This window comes from Leucopleurus acutus (genome assembly GCF_964270905.1).
Source record: "Leucopleurus acutus genome assembly, chromosome: 2".
NCBI classification, from domain to species: domain Eukaryota; kingdom Metazoa; phylum Chordata; class Mammalia; order Artiodactyla; family Delphinidae; genus Leucopleurus; species Leucopleurus acutus.
This window is the reverse complement of record NC_139143.1, coordinates 115,097,596-115,125,095: the sequence shown is the minus strand read 5'-3', so window position 1 is coordinate 115,125,095 and position 27,500 is coordinate 115,097,596. Positions and strand designations below refer to the sequence as shown.

The 27,500-nt window shown below is 39.2% G+C and overlaps 1 protein-coding gene and 1 long non-coding RNA gene across 3 annotated transcripts in view; one reads left to right on the top strand and one right to left on the bottom strand.

Annotated features, from left to right (window-relative positions):
• The window catches only part of LOC309958639, a 25,452-nt gene extending 5,868 nt beyond the window's left edge, over nt 1-19,584 (top strand). Inside the window, exons 2-3 of the long non-coding RNA XR_014326045.1 lie at nt 17,939-18,037; nt 19,474-19,584. This is a non-coding gene — a long non-coding RNA (uncharacterized lncRNA). The remainder of the gene's footprint in view (nt 1-17,938; nt 18,038-19,473) is intronic.
• Nucleotides 14,895-27,500, bottom strand: LOC309958637 (guanylate-binding protein 1-like). Of its 2 annotated transcripts, XM_082834710.1 has the most exons (11): nt 25,875-27,500; nt 23,549-23,748; nt 22,902-23,029; nt 21,899-22,008; nt 21,428-21,624; nt 20,577-20,819; nt 19,434-19,714; nt 18,345-18,557; nt 17,599-17,701; nt 17,161-17,354; nt 14,895-16,076 (listed from the first exon to the last, which is right to left on the bottom strand). In XM_082834710.1, exons 2-11 carry the CDS (start codon nt 23,736-23,738, stop codon nt 15,960-15,962), a joined length of 1,776 nt encoding a protein of 591 aa, XP_082690836.1. In that variant the 5' UTR covers nt 23,739-23,748; nt 25,875-27,500; the 3' UTR covers nt 14,895-15,959. The 2 variants fall into 2 exon arrangements, with proteins under 2 accessions (XP_082690836.1, XP_082690835.1); XM_082834709.1 differs by lacking the exon at nt 25,875-27,500 and having other exon boundaries at nt 23,549-24,718.

The window sequence follows — 27,500 nt, the reverse complement described above, 5'->3', positions numbered from 1 at the left end:
TATTAACAAATTGAAGAATAAAAACCATATGATCATCTCAATAGAGGCAGAAAATGCTTTTGACAAAATTCAACACTCATTTATGATAAAAACTCTCCAGAGGCATAGAGGGAACATACCTCAACATAATAAAGGCCATATATGACAAACCCACAGGGAACATCATTCTCAATAGTGAAAAACTGAAAGCATTTCCTCTAAGATCAGGAAGAAGACAAGTCCACTCTAGCCACTATTATTCAACATAGTTTTGGAAGTCCTAGCCACAACAATCAGAGAAGAAAAAGAAATAAAAGGAATTCAAATGGGAAAAGAAGTAAAAACGTCACTGTTTGCAGATGATATGATACTATACATAGATAATCCTAAAGAAGCCACCAGAAAACTACTAGGGCTTATCTATGCATTTGGTAAAGTTGCAGGATACAGAATTAATGCCCAGAAATCTCTTGCATTCCTATAAACTAACAATGAAAGATCAGAAAGAGAAATTAAGGAAACAATCCCATTCACCATTGCAAAAAAAAAAAAGAATGAAATACCTAGAAATAAAGCTAAGGAGGTAAAAGACCTGTACACAGAAAACTATAAGACACTGAAGAAAGAAATCAAAGACAACACAAACAGATGGAGAGATATAACATGTTCTTGGATTGGAAGAATGAATATTGTGAAAATGACTATACTACCCAAAGCAATCTACAGATTCAGTGCAATCCCTATCAAATTACCAATGGCATTTTTTTACAGAACTAGAACAAAAAATCTTAAAATTTGTATGGAGACACAAAAGACCCCAAATAGCCAAAGCAGTCTTGAGGGAAAAAAATGGAGCTGGAGGAATCAGATTCCCTGACTTCAGATTATACTACAAAGCTACAGTAATCAAGACAACATGGTACTTGCACAAAAACAGAAATATAGATCAATGGAACAGGATAGAAAGCCCAGAGATAAACCCACACACCTATGGTCAACTAATCTATGACAAAGAAGCAAGGATATACGATGGAGAAAAGACAGTCTCTTCAATAAGTGGTGCTGGGAAAACTGGACAGCTACATGTAAAAGAATGAAATTAGAACACTCCCTAGCACCCTACACAAAAATAAACTCAAAATGGATTAAAGACCTAATTATAGACCGGTCACTATAAAACTCTTAGAGGAAAACTTAGGAAGAACACTCTTTGGCATAAATCACAGCAAGATCTTTTTTTGACCCACCTCCTAGAGTAATGGAAATAAAAACAAAAATAAACAAATGAGACCTAATGAAACTTCAAAGCTTTTGCACAGCAAAGGAAACTATAAACAAATGAAAAGACAACCCTCAGAATGGGAGAAAATATTTGCAAATGAATCAATGGACAAAGGATTAATCTCCCAAATATATAAACAGCTCATGCAGCTCAATATTAAAAAAACAAACAACCAATCAAGAAATGGGCAGAAGACCTAAATAGACATTTCTCCAAAGAAGATGTACAGATGGCCAAGAAGCACATGAAAAGCTGCTCAACATCACTAATTATTAGAGAAATGCAAATCAAAACTACAGTGAGGGGCTTCCCTGGTGGAACAGTGGTTGAGAGTCTGCCTGCCAATGCAGGGGACACGGGTTCGTGCCCCAGTCCAGGGAGATCCCACATGCCACGGAGCAGCTGGGCCCGTGAGCCATGGCCTCTGAGCCTTTGCATCCGGAGCCTGTGCTCCGCAATGGGAGAGGCCACAACAGTGAGAGGCCCGCGTTCCGCAAATTAAAAAAAAGAAAAAAGAAGAAAAAAATAACTACAATGAGGTATTGCCTCACACCAGTTAGAATGGTCATCATCAGAAAATCTACAAACAACAAATGCTGGAGAGGGTGTGGAGGAAGGGGAACCCTCTTGCACTGCTGGTGGCAATGTCAATTGATACAGCCACTATGGAGAACAATATGGAGCTTCCTTAAAAAACTAAAAATAGAACTACCATATGACCCAGCAATCCCACTACTGGACATATACCCTGAGCAAACCATAATTCAAAAAGACACATGCACCCCAATGTTCATTGCAGCACTGTTTACAATAGCCAGGTCATGGAATCAACCAAAATCCCCATCAACAGACGAATGGATAAAGAAGATGTGGTACATATATACAATGGCATATTACTCAGCCATAAAAAGGAACAAAACTGAGTCTTTTGTAGAGACGTGGATGGGCCTAGAGACTGTCATACAGAGTGAAGTAGGTCAGAAAGAGAAAAACAAATATCATATAGTAACACATATATGTGGAATGTAGAAAAATGGTACAGATGAACCGGTTTGCAAGGTGGAAATAGAGACATAGATGTAGAGAACAAACATGTGGACACCAAGGGGGAAAGTGGGGCTGGGGTTGGTTGTGGTGGGATGAATTGGGAGGTTGGGATTGACATATATGCACTAATATGTATAAAATAGGTACCTAATAAGAACCTGCTGTATAAAAGAAAAAGTTATGTTTAGTTTTCAGCCTCATGTAGCTATTTAAAATGGAATATTTTGAGTACGGATATGTATTATTACTGTAAATTAATGCTTTTCAGCCAGGTAATAATAGCTGTACAAACATTAGCTTAAATATTTCAAAAACTGTAGTAGAAATTGTTCATTTGCCCACAGAAATGTTGCGCAGCATAACTGTGTATCTATTTACCTATCTGTTCGCCTGCCTGTGTATATTTTCACATACACATTTGGCTGGATTTATAGCAATTCAATTGTTAGTACTGGGTACTCAATACGAGAAAGTCTTCACAATCTTTGAACAATTTTTTAAAAGAGAAAATGAATTTTGACTTTACATTTCAGTTGGTTAAAAAAAATTCATTCAAAACATGGGTTCCATATGTAACATATAACAATAAAAATTGTGCTGTGGAGACACTGTCAAGTACTGTGCCCTCCAAAACATGGATTAGGTTGTGGCTTCTGGCTAATGTGTGTTTAAAAATGCTGCTACACAAGTAAGTATCACTGCCTTAGAACCTGGTAGAAATTGCTCTTCTTGGGGAAGTGTTGTGTTCCTTTCTCATTCTGACTTTGCCTCTGGAATTCGTGGCTCACACTGGAGCTTTTCAGCTTTCAGAGCCCTCTAGGCACGTTCTCAGCTCCTGGAGGATGTTTATGGCTACTGACCTTTGCTCCCTCAATTTGTTGTGCTGTGCAGTGTCCTTTTGGCACTGCTGCTGGTTCAAAGTCAGTACTGCATGCTTTATGCCAGGTAGATCCCCAAAGCAGTGGCAGGAACATAAATTGACACCAGGTTCTCTAGGTCTCTAAAGAAGGGATAATGATGAAATCCTTTGGGGGGAGAAAGAAGGAGAAGATTCCTTTCTAAATAGTACAAGAATACAAATAACTATCAAATTCTAGAAACATTCAATATGACTTTAGATAAATGGTAAACTTTCAGGGAAAAGCATCAGGAATGCGGTTGGGGTGATAAATGTTGTATATAAGATAGTCATTCGTGTGTTTAAAATGGAGGGTTTACTATGTGCCTGACGGCCTTCTAGATCCTGCTGATTCCATGACGAACAAAATAGAGAAAGTTTCTGCCCACATGGAGCTTATGTTCTATTGAGGGAGACAGGCAATAAATATGAACAAACAAATTTAGGTGATATCAGGTAGTGATAAAATACTGTGAAGAAAAATTAAAATACTTGTATTGGCCACTAGATGGAGCTCATTGCTCTCTTCATTTCTTTCACCAATCGCCTGAAAAAGAAGCTGAGTGCATGATACACTATTATCATGTTATATTTTGGGGCCAGGTGATAGACCTTTTGTTTCCTCAGTTTGTCTCTCTTCCTATTTCTCCCTCCCAATTTGGATTTTTTTTTCTACTAATTGATTGATAAGGGGAAACATGGTTAAGACATATTAAGGCATCATCTCAGATATCTTGGTATAGGTGGATTAGATCAACTCCTTCCTAAATCATAGAAATCCTCTCCCCTCAGTTTCCTGGGTATTTAACTTCCTGCATTTATTTGTTTAATATCTGTATTCACCATTAGACTGTTAGCTCCTTAAGAGAGAGACTTCAACTGTGTTTCTCAGTCCTTGGCAGAGTACAAATCTTTTGAATGGATGAATTCCTTTAGTCTGAACAATTCCTGATTTCCAGGTAGTCTCATTTAACTTTATAGGGGGATCGTTTTGGAGTTAGGTTGGAAAAAAATCTCCACAATAAAAACTGGGTGAGTTTGCCTGTCTTGTGTTCTATGACTGACCCTCTGTCAAGGACCTCCCAGTAGATGGGAAGGGTGGGATATGTGTGTTTGTATATGATAGGCAAATTATTTGGCATTCTGAGTTCCTGCCCATATTTTTTCCTCTTTCTATTTGGATAAAAGCCCAATGCAACAATGGATGTATTTCTAGTCCATTGGTTAAGCTCATTTGAACTTAACCAATGTTAGGCACATGCTTTTGTCAGGGTTAACTCTAGAAAAAGGGTCTTAAAACTTCTACTCTTCAGAGAGTGGAAGGGTCATTGTGAAAACTACTAGGGAGATGGAATCTATCCTATAATCTCTTGGTCTTAGATTGGTTTTCAACACCTATACATGTTTTGTTAGATTTACACCGTAAGTATTCATTTTTGGTAGCTATTGTAAATGGTATTCATTTTTCAGTTTTGGTCTACTGTGGTTCATTGCTTGTATATAGAAATATAATTGAAGGTAGATTTTTGTGTGTTGATCTTGTGGGTTACAACCTTGTTAAACTCACTTATTAGTTCTAAGAGGTAGATTTCCTGGGACCTTCTATATGGATGATCTTGTTGTTGGAGAATAAGGACATTCTATTTTATCCTTTCTGATCTATGTGCCTTTTGTTTCTTTTTCTTCCTATATTATGCTAAGACTTTCAGTATAACGTTGAACTGGCCTGGTGAATGCAGACATCCTTGCTTTTCCCTTTAGTAGGGGCGAGGCACTCAGTTTTTGATCATTAAATATGATGTCACCTATAGGTTTTCTGTAGATGCCTTTTATCAGCTTGTAGAAGTTCATTTTTACTCTAGTTTGCTGGGAGTTTTATCATGATACGTGTTTTGTCAAGGTTTTTCTGAATCTATTTATATAACTAAGTGGTTTTCTTTCTTCAGACTTTTAGTAGGGTGAATTGCATTAATTGATTTTTTAACTACTCTTGCATTCACAGAAGGAACCCCACTTGGTCGAGGTGCATTATGTTTATGTATTTCTGCATTTGACTTGCTAATATTTTGTTGAGGATTTTTGCATATATTTTCATAAGGATAATAGTCTTTAGTTTTCTTTTCTTTTTTTTTTCTTACATCTTTATTGGAGTATAATTTACAATGTTGTGTTAGTTTCTGCTTTATAACAAAGTGAATCAGTTATACATATACCTATGTTCCCATATCTCTTCCCTCTTGCGTCTCCCTCCCTCCCACCCTTCCTATCCCACCCCTCTAGGTGGTCACAAACCACCTAGCAGATCTCCCTGTGCTATGCGACTACTTCCCACTAGCTATCTATTTTACATTTAGTAGTGTATATATATACATATGTCCATGCCACTCTCTCGCTTTGTCACAGCTTACCCTTCCCCCTCCCCATATCCTCAAGTCCATTCTCTAGTAGGTCTGTGTCCTTATTCCTGTCTTACCCCTAGGTTCTTCATGACATTTTTTTCTTTCTTAGATTCCATATATATGTGTTAGCATACGGTATTTGTCTTTCTCTTTCTGACTTACTTCACTCTGTATGACAGACTCTAGGTCCATCCACCTCACTACAAATAACTCAATTTCGTTTCTTTTCATGGCTGAGTAATATTCCATTGTATATATGTGCCACATCTTCTTTATCCATTCATCCGATGATGGACACTTAGGTAGTTTCCATCTCCTGGCTATTGTAAATAGAGCTGTAATGAACATTTTGGTACATGACTCTTTTTGAATTATGGTTTTCTCAGGATATATGCCCAGTAGTGGGATTGCTGGGTCATATGGTAGTTCTATTTGTAGATTTTTAAGGAACCTCCATACTGTTCTCCATAGTGGCTGTACCAATTCACATTCCCACCAGCAGTGCAAGAGTGTTCCCTTTTCTCCACACCCTCTCCAGCATTTATTGTTTCTAGATTTTTTGATGATGGCCATTCTGACTGGTGTGAGATGATATCTCATTGTAGTTTTGATTTGCATTTCTCTAATGATTAATGATGTTGAGCAATCTTTCATGTGTTTGTTGGCAGTCTGTATATCTTCTTTGGAGAAATGTCTATTTAGGACTTCTGCCCATTTTTGGATTGGGCTGTTTGATTTTTTATTATTCAGCTGCATGAGCTGCTTGTAAATATTGGAGATTCATCCTTTGTCAGTTGCTTCATTTGCAAATATTTTCTCCCATTCTGAGGTTGTCTTTTGGTCTTGTTTATGGTTTCCTTTGCTGTGCAAAATCTTTGAAGTTTCATTAGGTCCCATTTGTTTATTTTTGTCTTTATTTCCATTTCTCCAGGAGGCGTGTCAAAAAGGATCTTGCTGTGATTTATGTCATAGAGTGTTCTGCCTATGTTTTCCTCTAAGAGTTTGATAGTTTCTGGCCTTACATTTAAGTCTTTAATCCATTTTGAGCCTATTTTTGTGTATGGTGTTAGGGAGTGTTCTAATCTAATGCTTTTACTTCTACCTGTCCAGTTTTCCCAGCACCACTTATTGAAGAGGCTGTCCTTTCTCCGCTGTACATTCCTGCCTCCTTTATAAAAGATAAGGTGACCATATGTGCGTGGGTTTACCTCTGGGCTTTCTATCCTGTTCCATTGATCTATATTTCTGTTTTTGTCCCAGTACCATACAATCTTGATTACTGTAGCTTTGTAGTATAGTCTGAGGTCAGGGAACCTGATTCCTCCAGCTCCATTTTAGGTTCTCAAGATTGCTTTTTCTATTCAGGGTCTTTGGTGTTTCCATACAAATTGTGAAATTTTTTGTTCTAGTTCTGTGAAAAATGCCAGTGGTAGTTTGATAGGGATTGCATTGAATCTGTAGATTGCTTTGGGTAGTGGAGTCATTTTCACAATGTTGATTCTTCCAATCCAAGAACATGGTATATCTCTCCATCTCTTTGTATCATCTTTAATTTCTTTCATCAGTGTCTTATAATTTTCTGCATACAGATCCTTTGTCTCCTTAGGTAGGTTTATTCCTAGATATTTTATTCTTTTTGTTGCAATGGTAAATGGGAGTGTTTTCTTGATTCCACTTTCAGATTTTTAATCATTAGTGTATAGGAATGCCAGAGATTTCTGTGCATTAATTTTGTATCCTGCTACTTTACCAAATTCATTGATTAGCTCTAGTAGTTTTCTGGTAGCATCTTTAGGATTCTCTATGTATAGTATCATGTCATCTGCAAACAGTGACAGCTTTACTTCTTCTTTTCCAATTTGGATTCCTTTTATTTCCTTTTCTTCTCTGATTGCTGTGGCTAAAACTTCCAAAACTATGTTGAATAAGAGTGGTGAGAGTGGGCAACCTTGTCTTATTCCTGATCTTAGTGGAAATGCTTTCAGTTTTTCACCATTGAGGACAATGTTGGCTGTGGGTTTATCATATATGGCCTTTATTATGTTGAGGAAAGTTCCCTCTATGCCTACTTTCTGCAGGGTTTTTATCATAGATGGGTGTTGAATTTTGTTGACAGCTTTCTCTGCATCTATTGAGATGACCATATGGTTTTTCTCCTTCAATTTGTTAATATGGTGTATCACATTGACTGATTTGCATATATTGAAGATCCTTGCATTCCTGGAATAAACCCCACTTGATCATGGTGTATGATCCTTTTAATGTGCTGTTGGATTCTGTTTGCTAGTATTTTGTTGAGGATTTTTGCATCTATGTTTATCAGTGATATTGGCCTGTAGCTTTCTTTCTTTGTGACATCCTTGTCTGGTTTTGGTGTCAGGGTGATGGTGGCCTCGTAGAATGAGTTTGGGAGTGTTCCTGCCTTTACTATATTTTGGAGGAGTTTGAGAAGGATAGGTATTAGCTCTTCTCTAAATGTTTGATAGAATACGCCTGTGAAGCCATCTGGTCCTGGGCTTTTCTTTGCTGGAAGATTTTTAATCACTGCTTCAATTTCAGTGCTTGTGATTGGTCCATTCATATTTTCTATTTCTTCCTGATTCGGTCTTGGCAGGTTGTGCATTTTTAAGAATTTGTCCATTTTCTCCAGGTTGTCCATTTTATTGGCATAGAGTTGCTTGTAGTAATCTCTCATGATCTTTTGTATTTCTGCAGTGTCAGGTTTTACTTCTGCTTTTTCATTTCTAATTCTATTGATTTGAGTCTTCTCCCTTTTTTCCTTGGTGAGTCTAGCTAATGGTTTATCAATTTATGTATCTTCTCAAAGAACCAGCTTTTAGTTTTATTGATCTTTGCTATTGTTTCCTTCATTTCTTTTTCATTTATTTCTGATCTGATCTTTATGATTTCTTTCCTTCTGCTACCTTTGGGGGTTTTTTTGTTCTTCTTTCTCTAATTGCTTTAGGAGCAAAGTTAGGTTGTTTATTCGAGATGTTTCCTATTTCTTAAGGTAGGATTGTATTGCTATAAACTTCCCTCTTAGAACTGCTTTTGCTGCATCCCATAGGTTTTGGGTCATCGGTTTGGGTCTCCATTGTCATTTGTTTCTAGGTATTTTTTTATTTCCTCTTTGATTTCTTCAGTGATCACTTTGTTATTAAGTAGTGTATTGTTTAGCCTCCATGTGTTTTTATTTTTTATAGATCTTTTCCTGTAATTGATATCTAGTCTCATAGCATTGTGGTTGGAAAAGATACTTGATACAATTTCAATTTTCTTAAATTTACCTAGGCTTGATTTGTGACCCACGATATGATCTATCCTGGAGAATGTTCCATGAGCACTTGAGAAAAATGTGTATTCTGTTGTTTTTGGATGGAATGTCCTATAAATATCAATTAAGTCCATCTTTTTTAATGTATCATTTAAAGCTTGTGTTTCCTTATTTATTTTCTTTTTGGATGATCTGTCCATTGGTGAAAGTGGGTTGTTAAAGTCCCCTATTATGAATGTGTTACTGTCGATTCCCCTTTTATGGCTGTTAGTATTTGCCTTATGTATTGAGGTGTCCTATGTTGGGTGCAGAAATATTTACCATTGTTATATCTTCTTCTTGGATTGATCCCTTGATCATTATGTAGTGTTCTTCTTTGTCTCTTCTAATAGTCTTTATTTTAAAGTCTATTTTGTCTGATATGAGAATTGCTACTCCAGCTTTCTTCTGATTTCCACTTGCATGGAATATATTTTTCCATCTCCTCACTTTCAGTCTGTATGTGTCTCTAGGTCTGAAGTGGGTCTCTTGTAGACAGCATATATACGGGTCTTGTTTTTGTATCCATTCAGCCAGTCTGTCTTTTGGTGGGAGCATTTAGTCCATTTGCATTTAAGGTAATTATCGATATGTATATTCCTTTCCCCATTTTCTTAATTGTTTTGAGTTTGTTATTGTAGGTCTTTTCCTTCTCTTGTGTTTCTTGCCTGAGAAGATCCTTTAGCATTTGTTGTAAAGCTGGTTTGGTGGTGCTGAAGTCTCTCAGCTTTTGCTTGTCTGTAAAGGTTTTAATTTCTCCATCAAATCTGAATGATATCCTTGCTGGGTAGAGTAATCTTGGTTGCCGGTTTTTCTCCTTCATCACTTTAAATATGTGCTGCCACTCCCTTCTGGCTTGCAGAGTTTCTGCTGAAAGATCAGCTGTTAAGCTTATGGGGATTCCCTTTTGTGTTGTTTGTTGCTTTTCCCTTGCTTCTTTTAATATTTTTTCTTTGTATTTAATCTTTGATAGTTTGATTAATATGTGTCTTGGCATGTTTCTCCTTGGATTTATCCTGTATGGGACTCTCTGTGCTTCCTGGACTTGATTAACTATTTCCTTTCGCATATTAGGGAAGTTTTCAACTATAATCTCTTCAAATATTTTCTCAGTCCCTTTCTTTTTCTCTTCTTCTTCTGGATCCCCTATAATTCGAATGTTGGTGCATTTAATGTTGTCCCACAGGTCTCTGAGACTGTCCTCAGTTCTTTTCATTCTTTTTTCTTAATTCTGCTCTGCAGTATTACTTCCACTATTTTATCTTCCAGGTCACTTATCCGTTCTTCTGCCTCAGTTATTGTGCTATTGATCCCTTCTAGAGTATTTTTAATTTAATTTATTGTGTTGTTCATCGTTTCTTGTTTCATCTTAAGTTCTTCTAGGTCCTTTGTAAATGTTTCTTGCATTTTCTCTATTCTATTTCCAAGATTTTGGATCATCTTTACTATCATTATTCTGAATTCTTTTTCTGGTAGACTGCCTATTTCCTCCTCATTTGTTAGGTCTGGTGGGTTTTTATCTTGCTCCTTCATCTGTTTTGTGTTTTCCTGTCTTCTCATTTTGCTTATCTTACTGTGTTTGGGGTCTCCTTTTTGCAGGCTGCAGGTTCGTAGTTCCCGTTGTTTTCGGTGTCTGTCCCCAGTGCTGAAAGTTGGTTCAGTGGGTTGTGTAGGCTTCCTGGTGGAGGGGACTAGTGCCTGTGTTCTGGTGGATGAGGCTGGATCTTGTCTTTCTGGTGGGCAGGTCCACATCTGGTGATGTGTTTTGGGGTGTCTGTGGACTTATTGTGATTTTAGGCAGGCTCTCTGCTAATGGGTGGGGTTGTGTTCCTGTCTTGCTAGTTGTTTGGCACAGGGTGTCCCACACTGTAGCTTGCTGGTCGTTGAGTGAAGCTGGGTGTTGGTCTTGAGATGGAGATCTCTGGGAGATTTTCGCCATTTGATATTACGTGGAGCTGGGAAGTCTCTTGTGGACCAGTGTCCTGAAGTTGGCTCTCCCACCTCAGAGGCACAGCACTGACTGCTGGCTGCAGCACCAAGAGCCTTTCATCCACACGGCTCAGAATAAAAGGGAGAAAAAGTAGAAAGAAAGAAAGAAAGAGGATAAAAGAAAAGAAAATAAAGTAAGGTAAAATAAAGTTTTTAAAATTAAAAAAAATTATTAAGAAAAAAAATTTTTAAGTAAAAAAAAAAAAAAGAAAATTGACAGATAGAACCCTAGGATAAATGGTGAAAGCAAAGCTATACAGACAAAGTCTCACACAGAAGCATACACATACACACTCAGAAAAAGAGGAAAAGGGGAAAAAATCATAAATGTTGCTCTCAAAGTCCACCTCCTCAATTTGGGATTCGTTGTCTATTCAGGTATTCCACAGATGCAGGGTACATCAATTTGATTGTGGAGTTTTAATCCGCTGCTCCTGAGGCTGCTGGGAGAGATTTCCCTTTCTCTTCTCTGTTCGCACAGCTCCCAGGGTTCAGCTTTGGATTTGGCCCTGCCTCTGCGTGTAGGTCTCCTGAGGGCGTCTGTTCTTCCCTCAGACAGGACGGGGTTAAAGGAGCCGCTGATTCGGGGGCTCTGGCTCACTCAGGCCGGGGGGAGGGATGGGTACGGAGTGTGGGGCGAACCTGCGGCAGCAGAGGCCGACGTGACGTTGCACCAGCCTGAGGCGCGCCGTGCGTTCCCCCAGGGAAGTTGTCCCTGGACCCCGGGAACCTGGCAGTGGCGGGCTGCACAGGCTCCTGGGAAGAGGGGTGTGGACAGTGACCTGTGCTCGCACACAGGCTTCTTGGTGGCAGCAGCAGCAGCCTTAGCGTCTCATGCCCGTTTATGGGGTCCGCGCTGTTAGCCACGGCTTGCGCCTGTCTCTGGAGCTCCTTTAAGCAGCACTCTTAATCCCCTCTCCTCACGCACCAGGAAACAAAGAGGTAAGAAAGAGTCTCTTGCCTCTTCGGCAGTTCCAGACTTTTCCCCGGACTTCCTCCTGGCTAGCCGTGGTGCACTAACCCCCTGCAGGCTGTGTTCAAGCCGCCAACTCCAGTCCTCTCCCGGCGCTCCGACCAAAGCCGGAGCCTCAGCTTCCAGCCCCGCCCGCCCCGGCAGGTGAGCAGACAAGCCTCTCGGCCTGGTGAGTGCCGGTCGCACCGATCCTCTGTGTGGGAATCTCTCCGCACCCCTGTGGCTGCGCTCTCCTCCGAGGCTCCGAAGCTTCCCCCGCCACCACCCGCAGTCTCCGCCCGCGAAGGAGCTTCTAGTTTGTGGAAACCTTTCCTCCTTCACAGCCCCCTCCCACTAGTGCACATCCCGTCTCCATTCTTTTGTCTCTGTTTATTCTTTTTTCTTTTGCTCTCCCCAGGTACGTGGGGGAGTTTCTTGCCTTTTGGGAGGTCTGAGGTCTTCTGCCAGCGTTCAGTAGGTGTTCTGTAGGAGTTGTTCCACGTGTAGATGTATTTCTGATGTATCTGTGGGGAGGAAGGTGATTTCCGCATCTTACTCTTCTGCCATTTTCCCCCTCTCTCAGTTTTCTTTTTTTTGTAGTGTTTTTGTCTGATTGTGGTATCAGAATAATGTTTCTCTTGTAGAATGAGTCAGGAAATCTTTCCTCTTCCATTTTGAATTGGTGTCATTTTTTTCTTTAAATGCTTGATAAAATTCCCAATTCATAAGGGACCATTTGGATTTGTAGAATTGTTTTCCAAAAGTTTTTAAATGGTTTTATTGAGTTATAATGTACATACAAAGAGCTACATACATTTAATGTAAAATTTGATGTGTTTGCACATATGCAAACACACGCGATACAATCAAGGTAGTTGACATTTCCAACACCTCCCATAACCTCTCCCCACCTCCCTTTTTGTTTGCCGTAAGAACACTAAAAATGTGTTCTACTCTCTTAACACATTTAAAATGCACAAAAGCTTATTTTTAACTATAGGCATTATGTTTCACAGCAGATCTCAAGAACTTATTCATCTAGCATAACTGAAACTTTATACCCTTTGGACAATAAGTTCCCATTCTCACCCCTTCCCCAACTCCCTGCTTACCACTATTATATTCTCTGTTTCTATGAGTTTGATGATTTTAGATACCTCATATATGTGAAGTCATAAAGTACTTGTCTTTTTGTAACTGGTTTATTTCACTTAGCATAATGTCCTCCAGGTTTACCCACGTTGCAAATGGCAAACTTTCTTTCTTAATTAAGGCTGAATAATATTCCTTGTATGTATCTATCACATTTTCTTTATCCAATAATCTGTTGATGGACACTTAGGTTTCTATATCTTGGCTGTTGTGAATAATGCTACAATGAAAGTGAGAATGCAGATATCTCTTTGAGATCCTGATTTAAATTCTTTTGCATATATACCCAGAAGTGGGATTGTTGGAGCATACAGTAGTTCTATTTTTAATTTTTTGTGAGGAACACCCACACTATCTCCATAGCTGATGCACCATTTTACATTCCTACTAACAGTGTTTGAAGGTTAAAATTTCACCACATCCTCGCCAACACTTGTAATCTTTCAGGTTTTTAAAAAATAGTAACCATCTAATAGGTAAGAAATGATATCTCATTGTACTTTTAAAATCTTATTTATTTACATCTTTATTAGATTATAATTCCTTTAAAATGTTGTGTTATTTTCTGCTGTATAACAAAGTGAATCAGCTATATGTATACATATATCCCCTCCTTCCCACCCTCCCCATCCCACCCATCTAGGTCATCACAAAGCACTGAGCTGATCTCCCTGTGCTATGCAGCAGCTTCCCACTAGCTATCTATTTTACACATGGTAGTGTATACATGTCAATGCTACTCTCTCACTTCTTCCAGCCTCCCCTTCCCCCTATGTGTCCTCAAGTCCATTACCTACATCTGTATCTCTATTCCTGCCCTGCCACTAGGTTCATCAGTACCACTTTCCTAGATTCCATATACATGCATTAATATATGGTATTTGTTTTTCTCTTTCTGACTAACTTCACTCTGTATGACAGACTCTAGGTCCATCCACCTCACTACAACTGATACAGTTTCATTCCTTTTTATGGCTGAGTAATATTCCATTGTATATATATAGCAAATTTTCTTTATCCATTCATCTGTCGATGGACATTTAGGTTGCTTCCATGTCCTGGCTATTGTAAATAGTGCCTTGAACTATTTATAATGAACTATTAATAATGAACATTGTAGCACACGTCTTTTTTGAATTATGGTTTTCTCAGGGTATAATGCCCAGTAGTGGGATTGCTGGGTCATATGGTAGTTCTATTTTTAGTTTTTTAAGGAACCTCCATACTGTTCTCCATAGTGGCTATATCGATTTACATTCCCACCAACAGTGCAGGAGGGTTCCCTTTTCTCCACACCCTCTCCAGCATTTATTGTTTCTAGATTTTTTGATGATGGCCATTCTAACTGGTGTGTGTGAGATGATATCTCATTGTAGTTTTGATTTGCATTTCTCTAATGATTAGTGATGTTGAGCATCCTTTCATGTGTTTGTTGGCAATCTGTATACCTTCTTTGGAGAAATGTCTATTTAGGTCTTCTGCCCATTTTTGGATTGGGTAGTTTGTTCTTTTGATATTGAGCTGCATGAGCTGCTTGTATATTTTGGAGATTAATCTTTTGTCAGTTGCTGCATTTGCAAATATTTTCTTCCATTCTGAGAGTTGTTTCTGTTATATAAAGCAAGGGTCTGCAAACTATGGCTTCTGAGTGCCACCTGTTTTTGAAAACAATGTATTCTGGGAACACAGCCATGCCCACCCATTTGTGTATCATTAATGGCTGCTTTATGGCAGAGTTGAGTAGTTGAGTCAGAGACCATATGGCTCACAAAGCCATGAATAGTTACTATCCCATCTTTTACAGAAAAGTTAGCCAACCTTTGCTATATAAATTAGAACCTTATTTTTTTGGTGAAAAACTTAAAAAAATCAGAAATGTAAAGTTCAGTGAAGCATAATTTATTTCCAGATTGAAAATAATTCTTAATTGCTTTAAGAAACTTCAACCACATACCTAGGGCTTTTGACAATTGTGATAAAGTCTATACTAAGTAATATCAAGAGCATTATTTTACTGGTCAAAAAAAGTAAAAAACAATGCATATTCTCTTGGGGGAAAATAAGCAGGCTTTCAAGTATGCTTCTTAAGAATTGGGAAAAGATAGCCTAAGCTCTAGGGTTATAAATGATCTAATAATTAATTTAGCTCAGTTTTCTAACATATTATCAGTCATCATTTCAAGTTCATCTTTGCAAATTATAAATTGCTACAAACACACAATGTATACTTGTCATAATGTTACTATGTTTAGTCCAGGGTCACTTACCTAAAGTTCTAAAGTGTCCCATTACAGTTATAATCTGGGTGAACTGAGCAAGAAGGGAAAGTTTCCTTCTTTAGCCCATTTATTTATGATCCAACTCATACTCATGCTAATGGCTTCTTCCATCTTCCTACAGACATTCTGTAGAGCTTCTAGATCGCTATATAAGGTGATTTGCTTTAGCTTGGAATTCACCAGTAAGTGTTGCCCATTCCCAGTGTCCAGGAATCACATCATTGCTGACAGACTGTGCAGTCTTGAAACAATGGGACACTGTATACTGTCTTCACTAAGAAGCTAGAATGGTTGTCCCTGATATTGGAACTTGTGGTGCACTTGGCCAAACTCATGACCAACTATGTTCCAAGACTTTAACCTAAGACTTTGCTCAGTATCCACTTGTCTAACTTGTAGTCATCTGGAAGAAGCAGCTCCTGGGTGGTACAAGGTTATGATACCTCCTGGGTTGGCACAGAGGTAAAATGCATCTTGTTACACAGTTTACAGTATTGTGAGGAAGATGGACATGATTTCAACTATAGTACTGCATGCCTTTGCAAATACTTAGTATAATAAAACTGTGAAATCTAAATATTATCAAGGTGGTGACATTTTTCTTAATTTTAAACTGCTTGAGTAATGCCTCTGATAAGAGTGACCAGGAAAGCTCTAATTTTTAGTTCTTTAGCTTAGGCAACATTGCGTCCTTGGTTTTTGCATCTTCTTCTGGAGATTCTGTATTTCTTTATGAAGTCGTCTGTTCTCTTCTTGGAATCCTTCCTGCAGTAGTCGGCGCTGTTCCTAAAAAAGTACAAATGGAGACTGAATAACATGTCACATTAAGTAAATCTCTAACTTCTATCTAGTTTCCACATTCATAGATTTAAAAAAAAATATTTAATTTCTTCTTGAAATTTTCTCTACCATTAATTTCATTATACTTTCTCTTGGTCCTTCTAGCTCTGTGATTACTTTTTCTGAGTCTCCTTGAGTCAAGAAGGATTTTGGGCTTATATATCCCAATATGTTGATAAACCTAATTACCAGTATTAATTTTTTTGGTCCCATTAATTGTATATAATCTTTGTCGGCAATCTTAATGAAATGTTTGGCTTCAGATCTTATCTATGCATTGTGATTTTTTTATGTACACACACACAACACAGAAATAAGTGAAGAATTTGCAAAATCTGATACAGTGTCTGAATCTTAGATCAGGGAATTTGATCTAAGCTTCCACAATTTGGTGGCAGGGGGGCAAAGTGCAGGTAAGGGAATCAGGGCCCCAGACAGACCATACTGGCTTTCTGCACTTAATTCCCAGCTCAAAACATACTAGGAGCAGGACAAAGAAAACAGGTAGGAGTGATAGACTGACACAATGGTGTGAGAGTTGAGTCCTTCTGCTTATGAAGGTTCTCTTAGAGCTAAAATCTGTGACAGAAGAAAAATTCGCGGATTCCTCTAACTGGTGAAGACTGTTCAGATATCTTCCCAAGCATTGTGGCCCTATAAAAATTATTTAGTCTTGTCTGAACCTCTGTTTCATCTCCTAAGTAATATGGACGTAGCAGCTCTTGCTTCGTATAGTACTAAGCAAGAAATATGGATAAGACTTTTTTATAATATCTAGGAGATAATAGCTACCATGATTGGCAGATATAGTGGTAATGGACTGGGTGTGACATAACTGCAAATAAAATCTTTTAACAACCAGACATTGTAGGGGCCAGTTCAGGCTGGTAGATAGGGATTGAAAAGTACAAGTGGGCAAGCAAGGTCCTTCTTCTGGGCTTCATGTTCTCACTGCCATGCCAAGTTTGTGAACAGGGAGTGTGGAGAGAAAACAGAATAACAGGAACCTCAAGGTGATACAATTAAATACCTGAAGTTTGAGAGATAGAGTTCTCTCTTGCTCTTGCAGCAACTGGGCCCTATCCCTCTCCATCTTCTCAGTCAGTTGTTTCACATGTTCCTGATAACTCTTTTCTTTCTGTTCCATCATCTGCTGATTCTTTATTTGCACTTCCTCCAGCATTTTTGCAGCAGTCTGTGCAGATTCAGCTTTCACACGTTCCACTGTTAGGAGGAAAAGGAAAAAGAAAAATGAATGTGGGTGACCATGTTGCTTCTTTCTTCCATGTACACTTAACCTGTCACTGTTGCTACTGACTGTGTATGCCCTACTCAAAAATGACTTTAGCGAGTAAGAGGCATCTTTTCTCATCTTGCTATAGTTTAAGGATCCTAGGCTCACCCAGCCAAATTAATTAGAACTTTTAAGCGCTTTCAAGGCTGTCTAGTCTCTTGACTCGCTGCTCACCTTCAATCAACTTTTCCTTCTCTGAGAGAGTCTGGTCTGTCTGTAGAATTGCAGCAGTCACAGACTCCTTGGACTTCAAATATTCCTGAAGAATTTCTTCAGCCTAGGACCCAGAAAAGAATGGGGTTAGTAATAGGAAATAGCTGTAAGCACTTATTCCTGTTTGCCCACCATCTTGCCCTCTAGGAATTGCTCCTCTTGGTCTTGGCATGCTGGTGGTCAAGATTCCCTGTCACTGGGGTGAGCACATGCTCCAGGCTGGCCAAGCATGACAGCTTCCTGAGCAGAATCTTTATAAGAGATTGATATAGATATAAATAGTGATTCTCTGTTCTTTTAGACTGAGGGCTCTAATTTTGGAGCTGTTGGCACTGTGGTCTCATTTGGGGTGAACTTGTTGGAGAATGAAGCCATCATTGAGAAAGCAGATCAGAAAAAGGTATGGAGGGAGAATGGGAGGGAGGGAAGTGTGAGGTTGAGGGGAGGAACATGCAGAGAGATAAATGATGACATTATTTGAAATTTTGGATACCTCTGATAATCCAATTTGTAACTCAGTTGTTAATTGAGTGCACTCTTTTGGATGAGCACGTAGGATATATCTGGTATAACAGGCTCCCTGTATGTGTTTATTAAATGAGAGCATGAATGCTGTCGGTCCTGTAATTGCACATCTGTGTGCAATTCTCTTGGTCATGTTGTTTCAAGGAACACGTCAGCAACTTCCCAGAATCAATTTTGGTTACCTGTATTCCCTTCCTGGGCTCCTGAAGATACTTTTTCTTCAGCTCTTGTATCTTTTCAATGAAGAGGCGATAGCCTCCTCGTTTAGAATAAATCCCCTCTTTCAGACCTTCTTCTAGAGGACTGAAAATATCCTTAAGTAAAGCTGAGCAACGATCTGATGATGCTTTAAGATTCTTGTTACAAAAGTCATCTCGCTTTTCGTCTAGCTGGGCCTTTAATGTAAAAAATAGGAAGTAAAAAGAATAGTGAAAAGATGTTAACTTGACCTCAGAATTTCTGGAAAGTCTTCTCAAAAAAATAAAAATATAAAAGGTCTGTGACCCCCTAGAAGAACTTACAGGCACTCAGCAACACCATATCCTTCCTGCTGATCCTGACTTTCTACAAAGGTCCCTTTCACCATGGAGGTGACCTTCAGAGCAGAGATTACTAGCTATATACTACACCTTTGGAGATAAACTCCTGCTTTTCAAACTGGACCAGTGATTGCATATGCACTAAATGGGGCTCAACATAAGCCTGCTCATGATAACTAAGGCTAAAATTTTCTTTGTTTTTGGCCAAAATATCCAATCAGCCTGATAACAATGAGCATGTAATTTGATTAGAAGCTCTGATTGTTACTTATATGTATGTAATGAAATAATAGGGAAGAATATTAGTTTATTCATGAAAGAAAAAAGTTTCAATGCACCATAATAAAGTATATCATAGGGCTTCCCTGGTGGCACAGTGGTTGAGAGTCTGCCTGCCGATGCAGGGGACATGGGTTCGTGCCCCAGTGCGGGAAGATCCCACATTCCACGGAGCAGCTGGGCCCGTGAGCCATGGCTGCTGAGCCTGCGCGTCTGGAGCCTGAGCTCCGCAACGGGAGAGGCTGCAACAGTGAGAGGCCCGCGTACCGCAAAAAAAAGAAAAAAAGTATATCATAATAAAATTGGTTCCTCTTATGATAATAACAAATAGTGTTTGTCACCATTTAAAAGTCTAGTAAAAATTGCTTTTCTCAAAATAAGCACCCATTTCATTTTCTAGTAGTATTTTACTTTCCAAGAGCCTAATCTGTATAAACTTAAGGAAAAAATTACTGCTAAATCCTTTTGAAATAAATGGTCTATATCTTTCCAGGACATCCTCATGAAGACTTCAATGGCCTCCTTCTCAATAGTCCTGTGCAGGTCCAGCAGCTCCTGGAGGGTTTCCGTGGGCAGCTGCAGCTTCTGAGCCATCTGCTGGTCATAGTGGGCAATGGCCTTTTTCACTGCAGCTGTGTTCTCGATCTCAGACAAGGCCAGGACTGCATTCTCCACGCAGGGCAGATCCCCACTACTGATGGCACTGACATAGGTCTGCACCAGGGTTTCTAGACCTACAAACAGAGAACAAATGATGATGTTTATTGTAGGAGGAGTGAGGAAACTTTCTATTCTGTGCAATTCTTATGATGTCTATTACCAACCATTTGCCTTACAGCATCAATGTCCTCAGTATCACCTGAAAACTGGCTAAAAATGCAGACTCTCAGCCTCTGCCCCAGTTCAACTGACTTAGACCCTCGTCTTTGGCAAGATCCTCAGGTGGTACATATGCACATCAAAGGTTGAGAACCTCTGTTCTAGATAGCCTAGGCCTGTGTTTATTGAGTACATTTACTTCACCCCCAAGCATTGTTAGGACAGAAACCATATCTCTCTCATTTATGTCTGTATCATCAGCCCTGGTAGGTCCATGGGAAACATTCGATTAATATTTGTGGAACAAATCAAAAGGAGTCCTGCATTTTGTTTATTCTAGCAGAGCATTGTCCAGAAGAACTTTCTGTGATGATGGAAGTATTCTATATGTGCTGTCCAGTGTGGTAGCCACTACACATGTGTAGTGTGAGCCCTTGAGACACAGCTGTGTGATCAGAATGTTAAATTTCTTTAATTTTAATTAGTTTACATTTAAATTTAGATAGCTGCACTTATCTAGTGACAACCATATTGCACAGGGAAGGTCCAGTTTACTAGGACAGTTTTAAGCTTTTAGAGCTATTTTCCTTTGGCCTTTTCTACCTTTCCTCACCTAAGAATTGTGACTAATAAAACCTGTTAGAAGTGTTGGTGACATCTAGAATTTAACACAATAATAGCAGTAGATGTGCATTTTTCAAAGCGGAAGCTAGGTGGATGTTATTACACCATCTTTTCGTGTTAACCGTGAGAGTAAAGACTGGGAAGAGGACTCACGAGGTCCATTGACCTTGATGCCTCCTGAAAGGGTTTTAGTTTTGGAATTTATAAAGATGTAGGAACAGAAGACTGCAGTTTGTTGCACAAATTCGGGGTCCAACTTATCATCACACAGTTCCTCAAGCTGGCCCAGTTTCTTCCTATCAGTGGGCCGATCGAAGATAAAGCATTTCTTCTTTGGGAAGAACTTCCGGATACAGAGTCGAGGCAGATTAAAATTTTTATCTTTTTGACTGGTACCTGGAAGAAGATAAAAAGAATTTGCCTAATATAGGGGCTTGCAAACTTTTTCTGTAAAGGGCCAAACAGTAAATATTTTAGGCTTTGCAAGCCAGATGGTCTCTTTTCCAAGTACTCAATTCTACTACTGTAAGCATGAAATCAGCCATAGACAGTCTATAAATGAATGGGCATAGCATGATTCCAATAAAACCTTATTTACAAAATCAGCTGGCAGGCTGGATTGGACATTATTTGCCTGTGAGCCATCCTTTGCCAACCCCTAGATTAGTGCATGGTTCATGCTTTTATTTATTTTCTTCAAATAAATAACCTATTCTACTCCATATTCTTTGGTTAATTACAGCACCACAAGCCCTAAGCAGGGATATAATGTAAGTCTAATCACAGCACAGGGAAAGGTGAAAGAAATGAAACCTATTCTTAAAACAGGGAGAAAATCAAATCAAATCTGTTCATTCAGATAGTACACAAGTGTTAATTCTTAGTAATCGCCCCCTGAGAAGAAATAGAAACTATAAATATAAGAAAACTCTTGATAGAAAACTAAAGAACGATTGTTTTTTAGTGTTTTGTCATCCCATTTACCGATTCTAAGTTCCCTTTACCTTTCCTAAGCCTGAGTGAATTCTCCAGGTACTCGTCTGCTGTGATGGATTGTCCATCTGCCTCCAAGTCTAGGGAGAAATCCCTCAGTGTCCATACAAAGTCTGGAAAGAAGCTCACAAAGTCAGCTGAATCCTCAAACCCATCCACATCAGGTGAAGCTCTTGCCCTGATTCTCTCTGTGAGCTCCGTCACATAGCTGAGCAGCAAATTAAGGAAAACTGGCCTAAAAGGACAGCGCCCGCCACCCTATATTAGTTACATATACAAAACCCTTGTTTCGCCTTTGTTCTTAACCCAAGTATCAATTCTTCAGTAGGTATTGATACGTAGGATTTTCCCCCTGCCCTTGAATTATTTTTTATGTTTCTCTTTTTGTGCTTGATTCACAAGGACTCACAGTTAGGCAGCTGTTTTTATTAATACTGGTCTCCCCTCTGACTCTGATGCTGGTTTGAACCCAAAAAAGATACTGAAGTTGGTCCATGGCCTGCTGGTTGATGGTTCCCATACTATTGTACACAAAAGTGCTGCTCAGGAGTATTGCTAGGGCAAATATCCAGGAGTCATTCTGGTTGTCACCCTGGAAATCAGAGTACATTTGGACCAGGATTATTTTTCATTCTCATGGCACTTTTCAGATCAGCAGTAGTAAAAGGATGCTCATTTAATTAGAGTTTTTTTTAGACTAACGCCCTATACGAGGAAACCAAATCCAAGCAAAAATGATAGTTAGTAGGACTTGAACTTTGAATAGTTTTCTGATTAGTGTTTTTGGTTTACCCTGATTCTCACTAGACCCTCTTATAATCATTGGTAGATAATTGCAAACAAATAGTCATTGCTTGTGGGCATTCTAACACCTTAAATATAATTTAAATGTAAACTTTTCTCTTTATTTTTACAGAACAATTGTCTTAATATAAGGGTAATAATACATGTATCTATCTCACTGAGCAATTGTTGTGCACCTAACACTTTCCATTACTTATCTTTTAAGTATTCAAAACAATACTATGAGGCAAATGTAGATCTATTACATCTGTTTTACAGATAAGAAAGCTGAGGTTAAAAGAGATCAAATAATGTGCTAAGATCATTGAATTACTGACAGACTTTAAATTTAAAGCCAAGGGTATGGGACTTCAGAACCTAAATCCTTAACTAAAGTTCTTTGCAGGATAAGATTCATTATGTTGAATTTATTTGTATTCCCTTTATGCATCTGGGTTAACTGGCTTAGCTTACAGCCTTTTAATAATTAGAATAGTGTCGACTGACCACTATGCTCTTCTCCTAGGATTCTGCCTTATGAATATTTTCCTGACCCCTCATTGCTAAACTGGGTCTCATGGCATGTAAACAGAAATGAAAAAACGTGGTTAAGTGCAAGTTCTTATTTAAAGAAAAATTAAATAGTGTAGAGAATATTCAGACATGAGGGGCTTAGTCCAAATTTGAATCCTCAGTCCTTACCTTCTCCACATCCCCCAGGCCCTCAGTATCAAGCAGAACTAGAGTATGTTCTGGCTTCTTGGGATGAGGCACACACCACATCCAGATGCCCTTCGTGTGAGATTGCACCGTGGAGCCCAGAGAAAAACCTGCAAGGGGGCATGGGGTTAAGAAAGGGTGGAGTTTTAATAGCAGATGGATCTTGAAATTGAGATAATAGTTAACAACATCAAGGTTTAAAGAGACCAATGAAAACATAATCAATATTGATCTTAACTGCAACCAGAAGAAGAGAGAAATTAGAACATTCAGTACAAACTGCAATATTTATTTTACCTTAAAGATCAGTATAAGCTTGATGTTAATCCACATACATTTTAGTAAATGTTTTATTGTTTATTATTATCTGTATTAATTTTCTTTATTACTACCTTACTCCTTCCAGAAAGGCATATTTATACTTTAAAGAGAAAATTAAGGCAAAGTGGTGAGAAAGAGTTGACTCTTATCGTCCAGCACAGAGTAAATAAGAAACCCATCACTGTATTGAAAGTTAGCTTTCAATATTCCTCCCAGGTCTCTAACTTCCTCTCCTCACATCACTGTTCTGCACGCTGGGAGTGTGGTTGGCAGAAGGGACTCGGCTGGGCTTTGCTGGTGCCACTCACCCTTGTTCTTCCCAGCCAGCTTGTTCATCAGGTAGGATTTGCCGGTGCGGTAGAGGCCCACGATAGCCACCACCACAACGGGCTGCTGAATGGCAGACAGGGTCTTCAGAGCTTTCGGATTAACCAATAGTCGCCCATTAATGTTCTCGATGAGGCACTCTGGGCCTGACATGTGGGTCTCTGAGGCCATGTTCCCTTGTCTGCAGGGGAAGAGATGGGATGAATTAGAATTTCTGGTCTAAGCAGATCAAGAGTTTTCACAAGGTTATTTTGCATTCAGAAGGAGGAATCATAAAATCCCCCAACATGACCTAGTTTTGTGTCAACAGTGACATAGATGAGGGAAAGACATTTTAGAAAGTTATGGAAGTATTATCAAAGTAGTCCACTAAAAAAATATTGGTATGACAGTGATTTATCAATATTCAACCACCCTCATGAACAAAATCTTATATTTAGTTTACCATGGAAAACTTTTATTTTGGACTTTCATTTAAAAATTTATACTAGACATTAAATGTAAAATAGAATAAGATTCAGAGAGATTCATTGTACACCCTGGCTATGTGTGAGAAATACAATATTTATTTATTCACTAATTCTTACTATGAATAAAGAATTTCATGAATAAATGTTCATCACTTGATATATGTCTCTGAACAATTTCTGGTGATTTGAAATGTGTTTTTTCTCACTAGTTAGCCTTATTTTTACTGGGATAAGGGTCCACAGAACTTCTCACACTGCTATTCTAGAAGTGGAACTTACTTTAGCAAATTTTATAAAAATATGTGACCTTGTGAAACACGTGGCTAGGGACCCTTCCAAAACCTTGGTATGGGCTTGTGGAAGCAAGGGGCTCTGAAACTTAAAATTTATTAGCTTCAGAATAAATTAGCCTCAAACTAAGTGGGGGTAAAGTGCACATCTGCGAATACTGCATGTTGCTAAAAATCGTATTTGTACGTGTGTGTGTGTGTGTGTGTGTGTGTGTGTGTGTATGTGTAAGGGAACAAAAGATAATGAAATAAATATTAAAAGATCAGGAGACAGATCAGGAGAACTAAAGAAGAAAGTTATTGAAAGAAAATATCTATATTTCCAACCATGCACTTCCAAGTTTTCTGTTTTCTTCTTTTTTTCCATTTTGTAGAGGAGAAGTAGAAACAGGAAGAGGTGTAGAGGTAAAGAGGGGGGATGGGGATGGAAAAGGGGAGGGGAAGCTGAAAAGAAGAGAGAGGTGTCAGACAAGGTAGGTGATGAATAAGCTAATGCCAAGTCAAGGAATTCAGAGGAAGAGTTTGCAAAAGGCAAGATCCAAACTTCTTGAGAGCACAGAGAGGGCAAAGTAAACAAAGATGCTGCCTTCAGTGCTGCACCACAGTAGATTCTTTAAAGAGGAAGCTTTTTAGTGAAGTAGTGGGGCTGAATTCTGCTCCTAAGGGGTAAGGAGTGAGTTGACCACAAGAAATTGGATCTAGTGAACTTGTGCTATTTCTAAAAGAAGAAGTCCACTTTGAAACAAAGTTCAAATGTAGGACTGAAGAGTATGATATTTTCATGAATCTACACCTTTCACTTTGGGTTTCAGGATTTTTCTTTTGTCTTTAACAGTGTCATGTAGCTGTTTCCACTGCATCTCATTTACTATTCTTTCCTTCTCATGAAAATAACCTATTTGTTGCCCTTTCAGTTTCTTAGCTGCAGGTACATCAGTATTGAACAAGTTGTGTCAAAGACAATGGTAATTTTGGGGCTTCCCTGGTGGAGCAGTGGTTGAGAGTCGGCCTGCCGATGCAGGGCACATGGGTTCGTGCCCCGGTCTGGGAAGATCCCACATGCCGCAGAGGGGCTGGGCCCGTGAGCCACGGCTGCTGAGCCTGCGTGTCCGGAGCCTGTGCTCCGCAGTGGGAGAGGCCACAACAGTGAGAGGCCCGCGTACGGTAAAAAAAAAAAAAAAAAAGACAATGGTAATTTAATTGTGTCCCCAGTCAACACAGACAACATCAGCAAAGAGAAAGACAATCCTAATGCATTTCAAGATCTTAGTTTAGCTCCATGTCCCTGGTGCCTAATTCTACACAAGCACAGTAATGACCCAGGGATGTGCTGCCACCTGATAACACCAGGATTTCATCTGACCTCGTGCCCCACATTAGGCTCAGCTGAAACCTATTTTGATGCTGGTCATTTTTTAGAAAACTAACTAACCCTTAAAAATCCCTTCCCATCCCTGCACTAATCTTAACATGGGCTCCTTTTCCCAGAGCAAGGCTGCTTTAGCACTGGAGACAGAGCTGCTTTGAGGAAAAAGTAGAGTTCTTACCTGTTTTCTTCTCAGTTTAGGTGGAGTGGTTCTGTAACTTCTCTGTCTCTCACTAGATGGTTAGACTTTTATTTCACCCACCCAATGTCATTGGACTCGTGTGATTTCCTGTAAAGACCAGACCGAAGAAGTGAAGCAACCTCTGTAAAAGATTTACAGTAATATGAAACTGAAAGCACTGAAAACAGAACAATGACTCAGTAAGCATAAAAGGAATTTTTGGAAGCTATCCTCTTTGGAGGGAACACGGGTTTGACACTACTTCTCAACTAGAACCTTCACATTAATTTTTTTTGAAAGACATCTTAGAAACAATTTGGTGTTTAAAAAAGTGTCTATTAGATACTTAAATGTAATGGAATGTATCCGGGATTGGGGGTCAGTTTGGGAAACCTAGAAGGAGGAAGCATATTTTTAGTTTTAATTTCTTTAAATAATGGACACACTTACAGTGGACCTGGTTCCTCATTTGTGCATGCTGTAAGTGAGGAAAAGGACACACATTCGTGAACACGCAGCCCCTGGAACTTAATACCCAGTGCACAGGCTGGAAGGGGCTCCATGTGTTACACATGTGTTCCAGGCTCAGTGCTGTCCGTTCTACATGGGTTAAATAACTGATATCTCATAACAAACATTTCCCCACCATTTTATAGAAACTGAGGCACAGAAAGATTTAATGTCTTGTCCCAAATCACAGCACTGTAAATAATCTGAACCGAATCATTCTTGATTCCAAACCCTCTTGTTAAGCCAACTTCATTATACTGCCTTTCCATGGTTGCTCAGTGAATAGCAGAAGTAACAGTTTTATTTCTTGATTGCTTTCGAAGAGGTACACATGTTACATGTCTAATTCAATCCTGACTACAGTCATGCAAAATAAGCGGTATTGTCTCCATCTTGCAGGAGGCTTGAGGGAGGGTAAACTAATATGCCTGTTCAGATTCATTAAGCAAGTTATAGAGGTAGGATGCAAATTTGAAACTCTGTTTACCCTTAAACTATGTTTTTTCTCCCCCTGAACAATGTTTCTGAAGGAAGGAATAGGGAAGTGAGGAGAAAGGGAGATATCTATAAGTTTCTCTCCTGATCTCATAGTATAAGTGCATTTCTCCACACCTGGAAGCCAGTGTCTGAAATTTAACAAATAAAGTACACTCCTTGCTTTCCCTCTTTGCCATTATCTTTTAAAGTGTCTCTGAGTAAGTAGCACTTTAACTTGCTTTGAAAAATATGGTTTATCTGGGTCTTTCAGTTGCTGGAACACACCTAGCTTCTTCCTGCCTTAGCGGTCTATGTACGGCAATTTTCTGCATCTGGAACTTTCTTACCACTGATCTTGGCAAGATTGGTTCCTTCTTATTCTACTGGTCTCAGCTAAATGGCATCTTCTCACTGAGGTCTTCCATGTAAGTTAATCTCCAACCCATCACCTTTTTTTTTTTTTTTTTTTCTTCTTCTTTTTGCGGTACGCGGGCCTCTCACTGTTGTGGCCTCTCCCGTTGCGGAGCACAGGCTCCGGACGCGCAGGCTCAGCAGCCATGGCTCATGGCCCAGCCACTCCACGGCATGTGGAATCTTCCCGTACCGGGGCACGAACCCGTGTCCCCTGCATCGGGAGGC

What these genes read in the sequence shown, in the direction of transcription:
- LOC309958637 (XM_082834710.1), bottom strand. Translation starts at nt 23,738, where the DNA reads ATGGCCTCAGAGACCCACATGTCAGGCCCAGAGTGCCTCATCGAGAAC. An exon ending in GCCTGGGGGATGTGGAGAAG is followed by an intron (nt 22,009 to 22,901) that starts GTAAGGACTGAG and finishes TCTGATTTCCAG; the next exon opens with GGTGACAACCAGAATGACTC. An exon ending in CAGGCCATGGACCAACTTCA is followed by an intron (nt 21,625 to 21,898) that starts GTATCTTTTTTG and finishes TTTGCTGCTCAG; the next exon opens with CTATGTGACGGAGCTCACAG.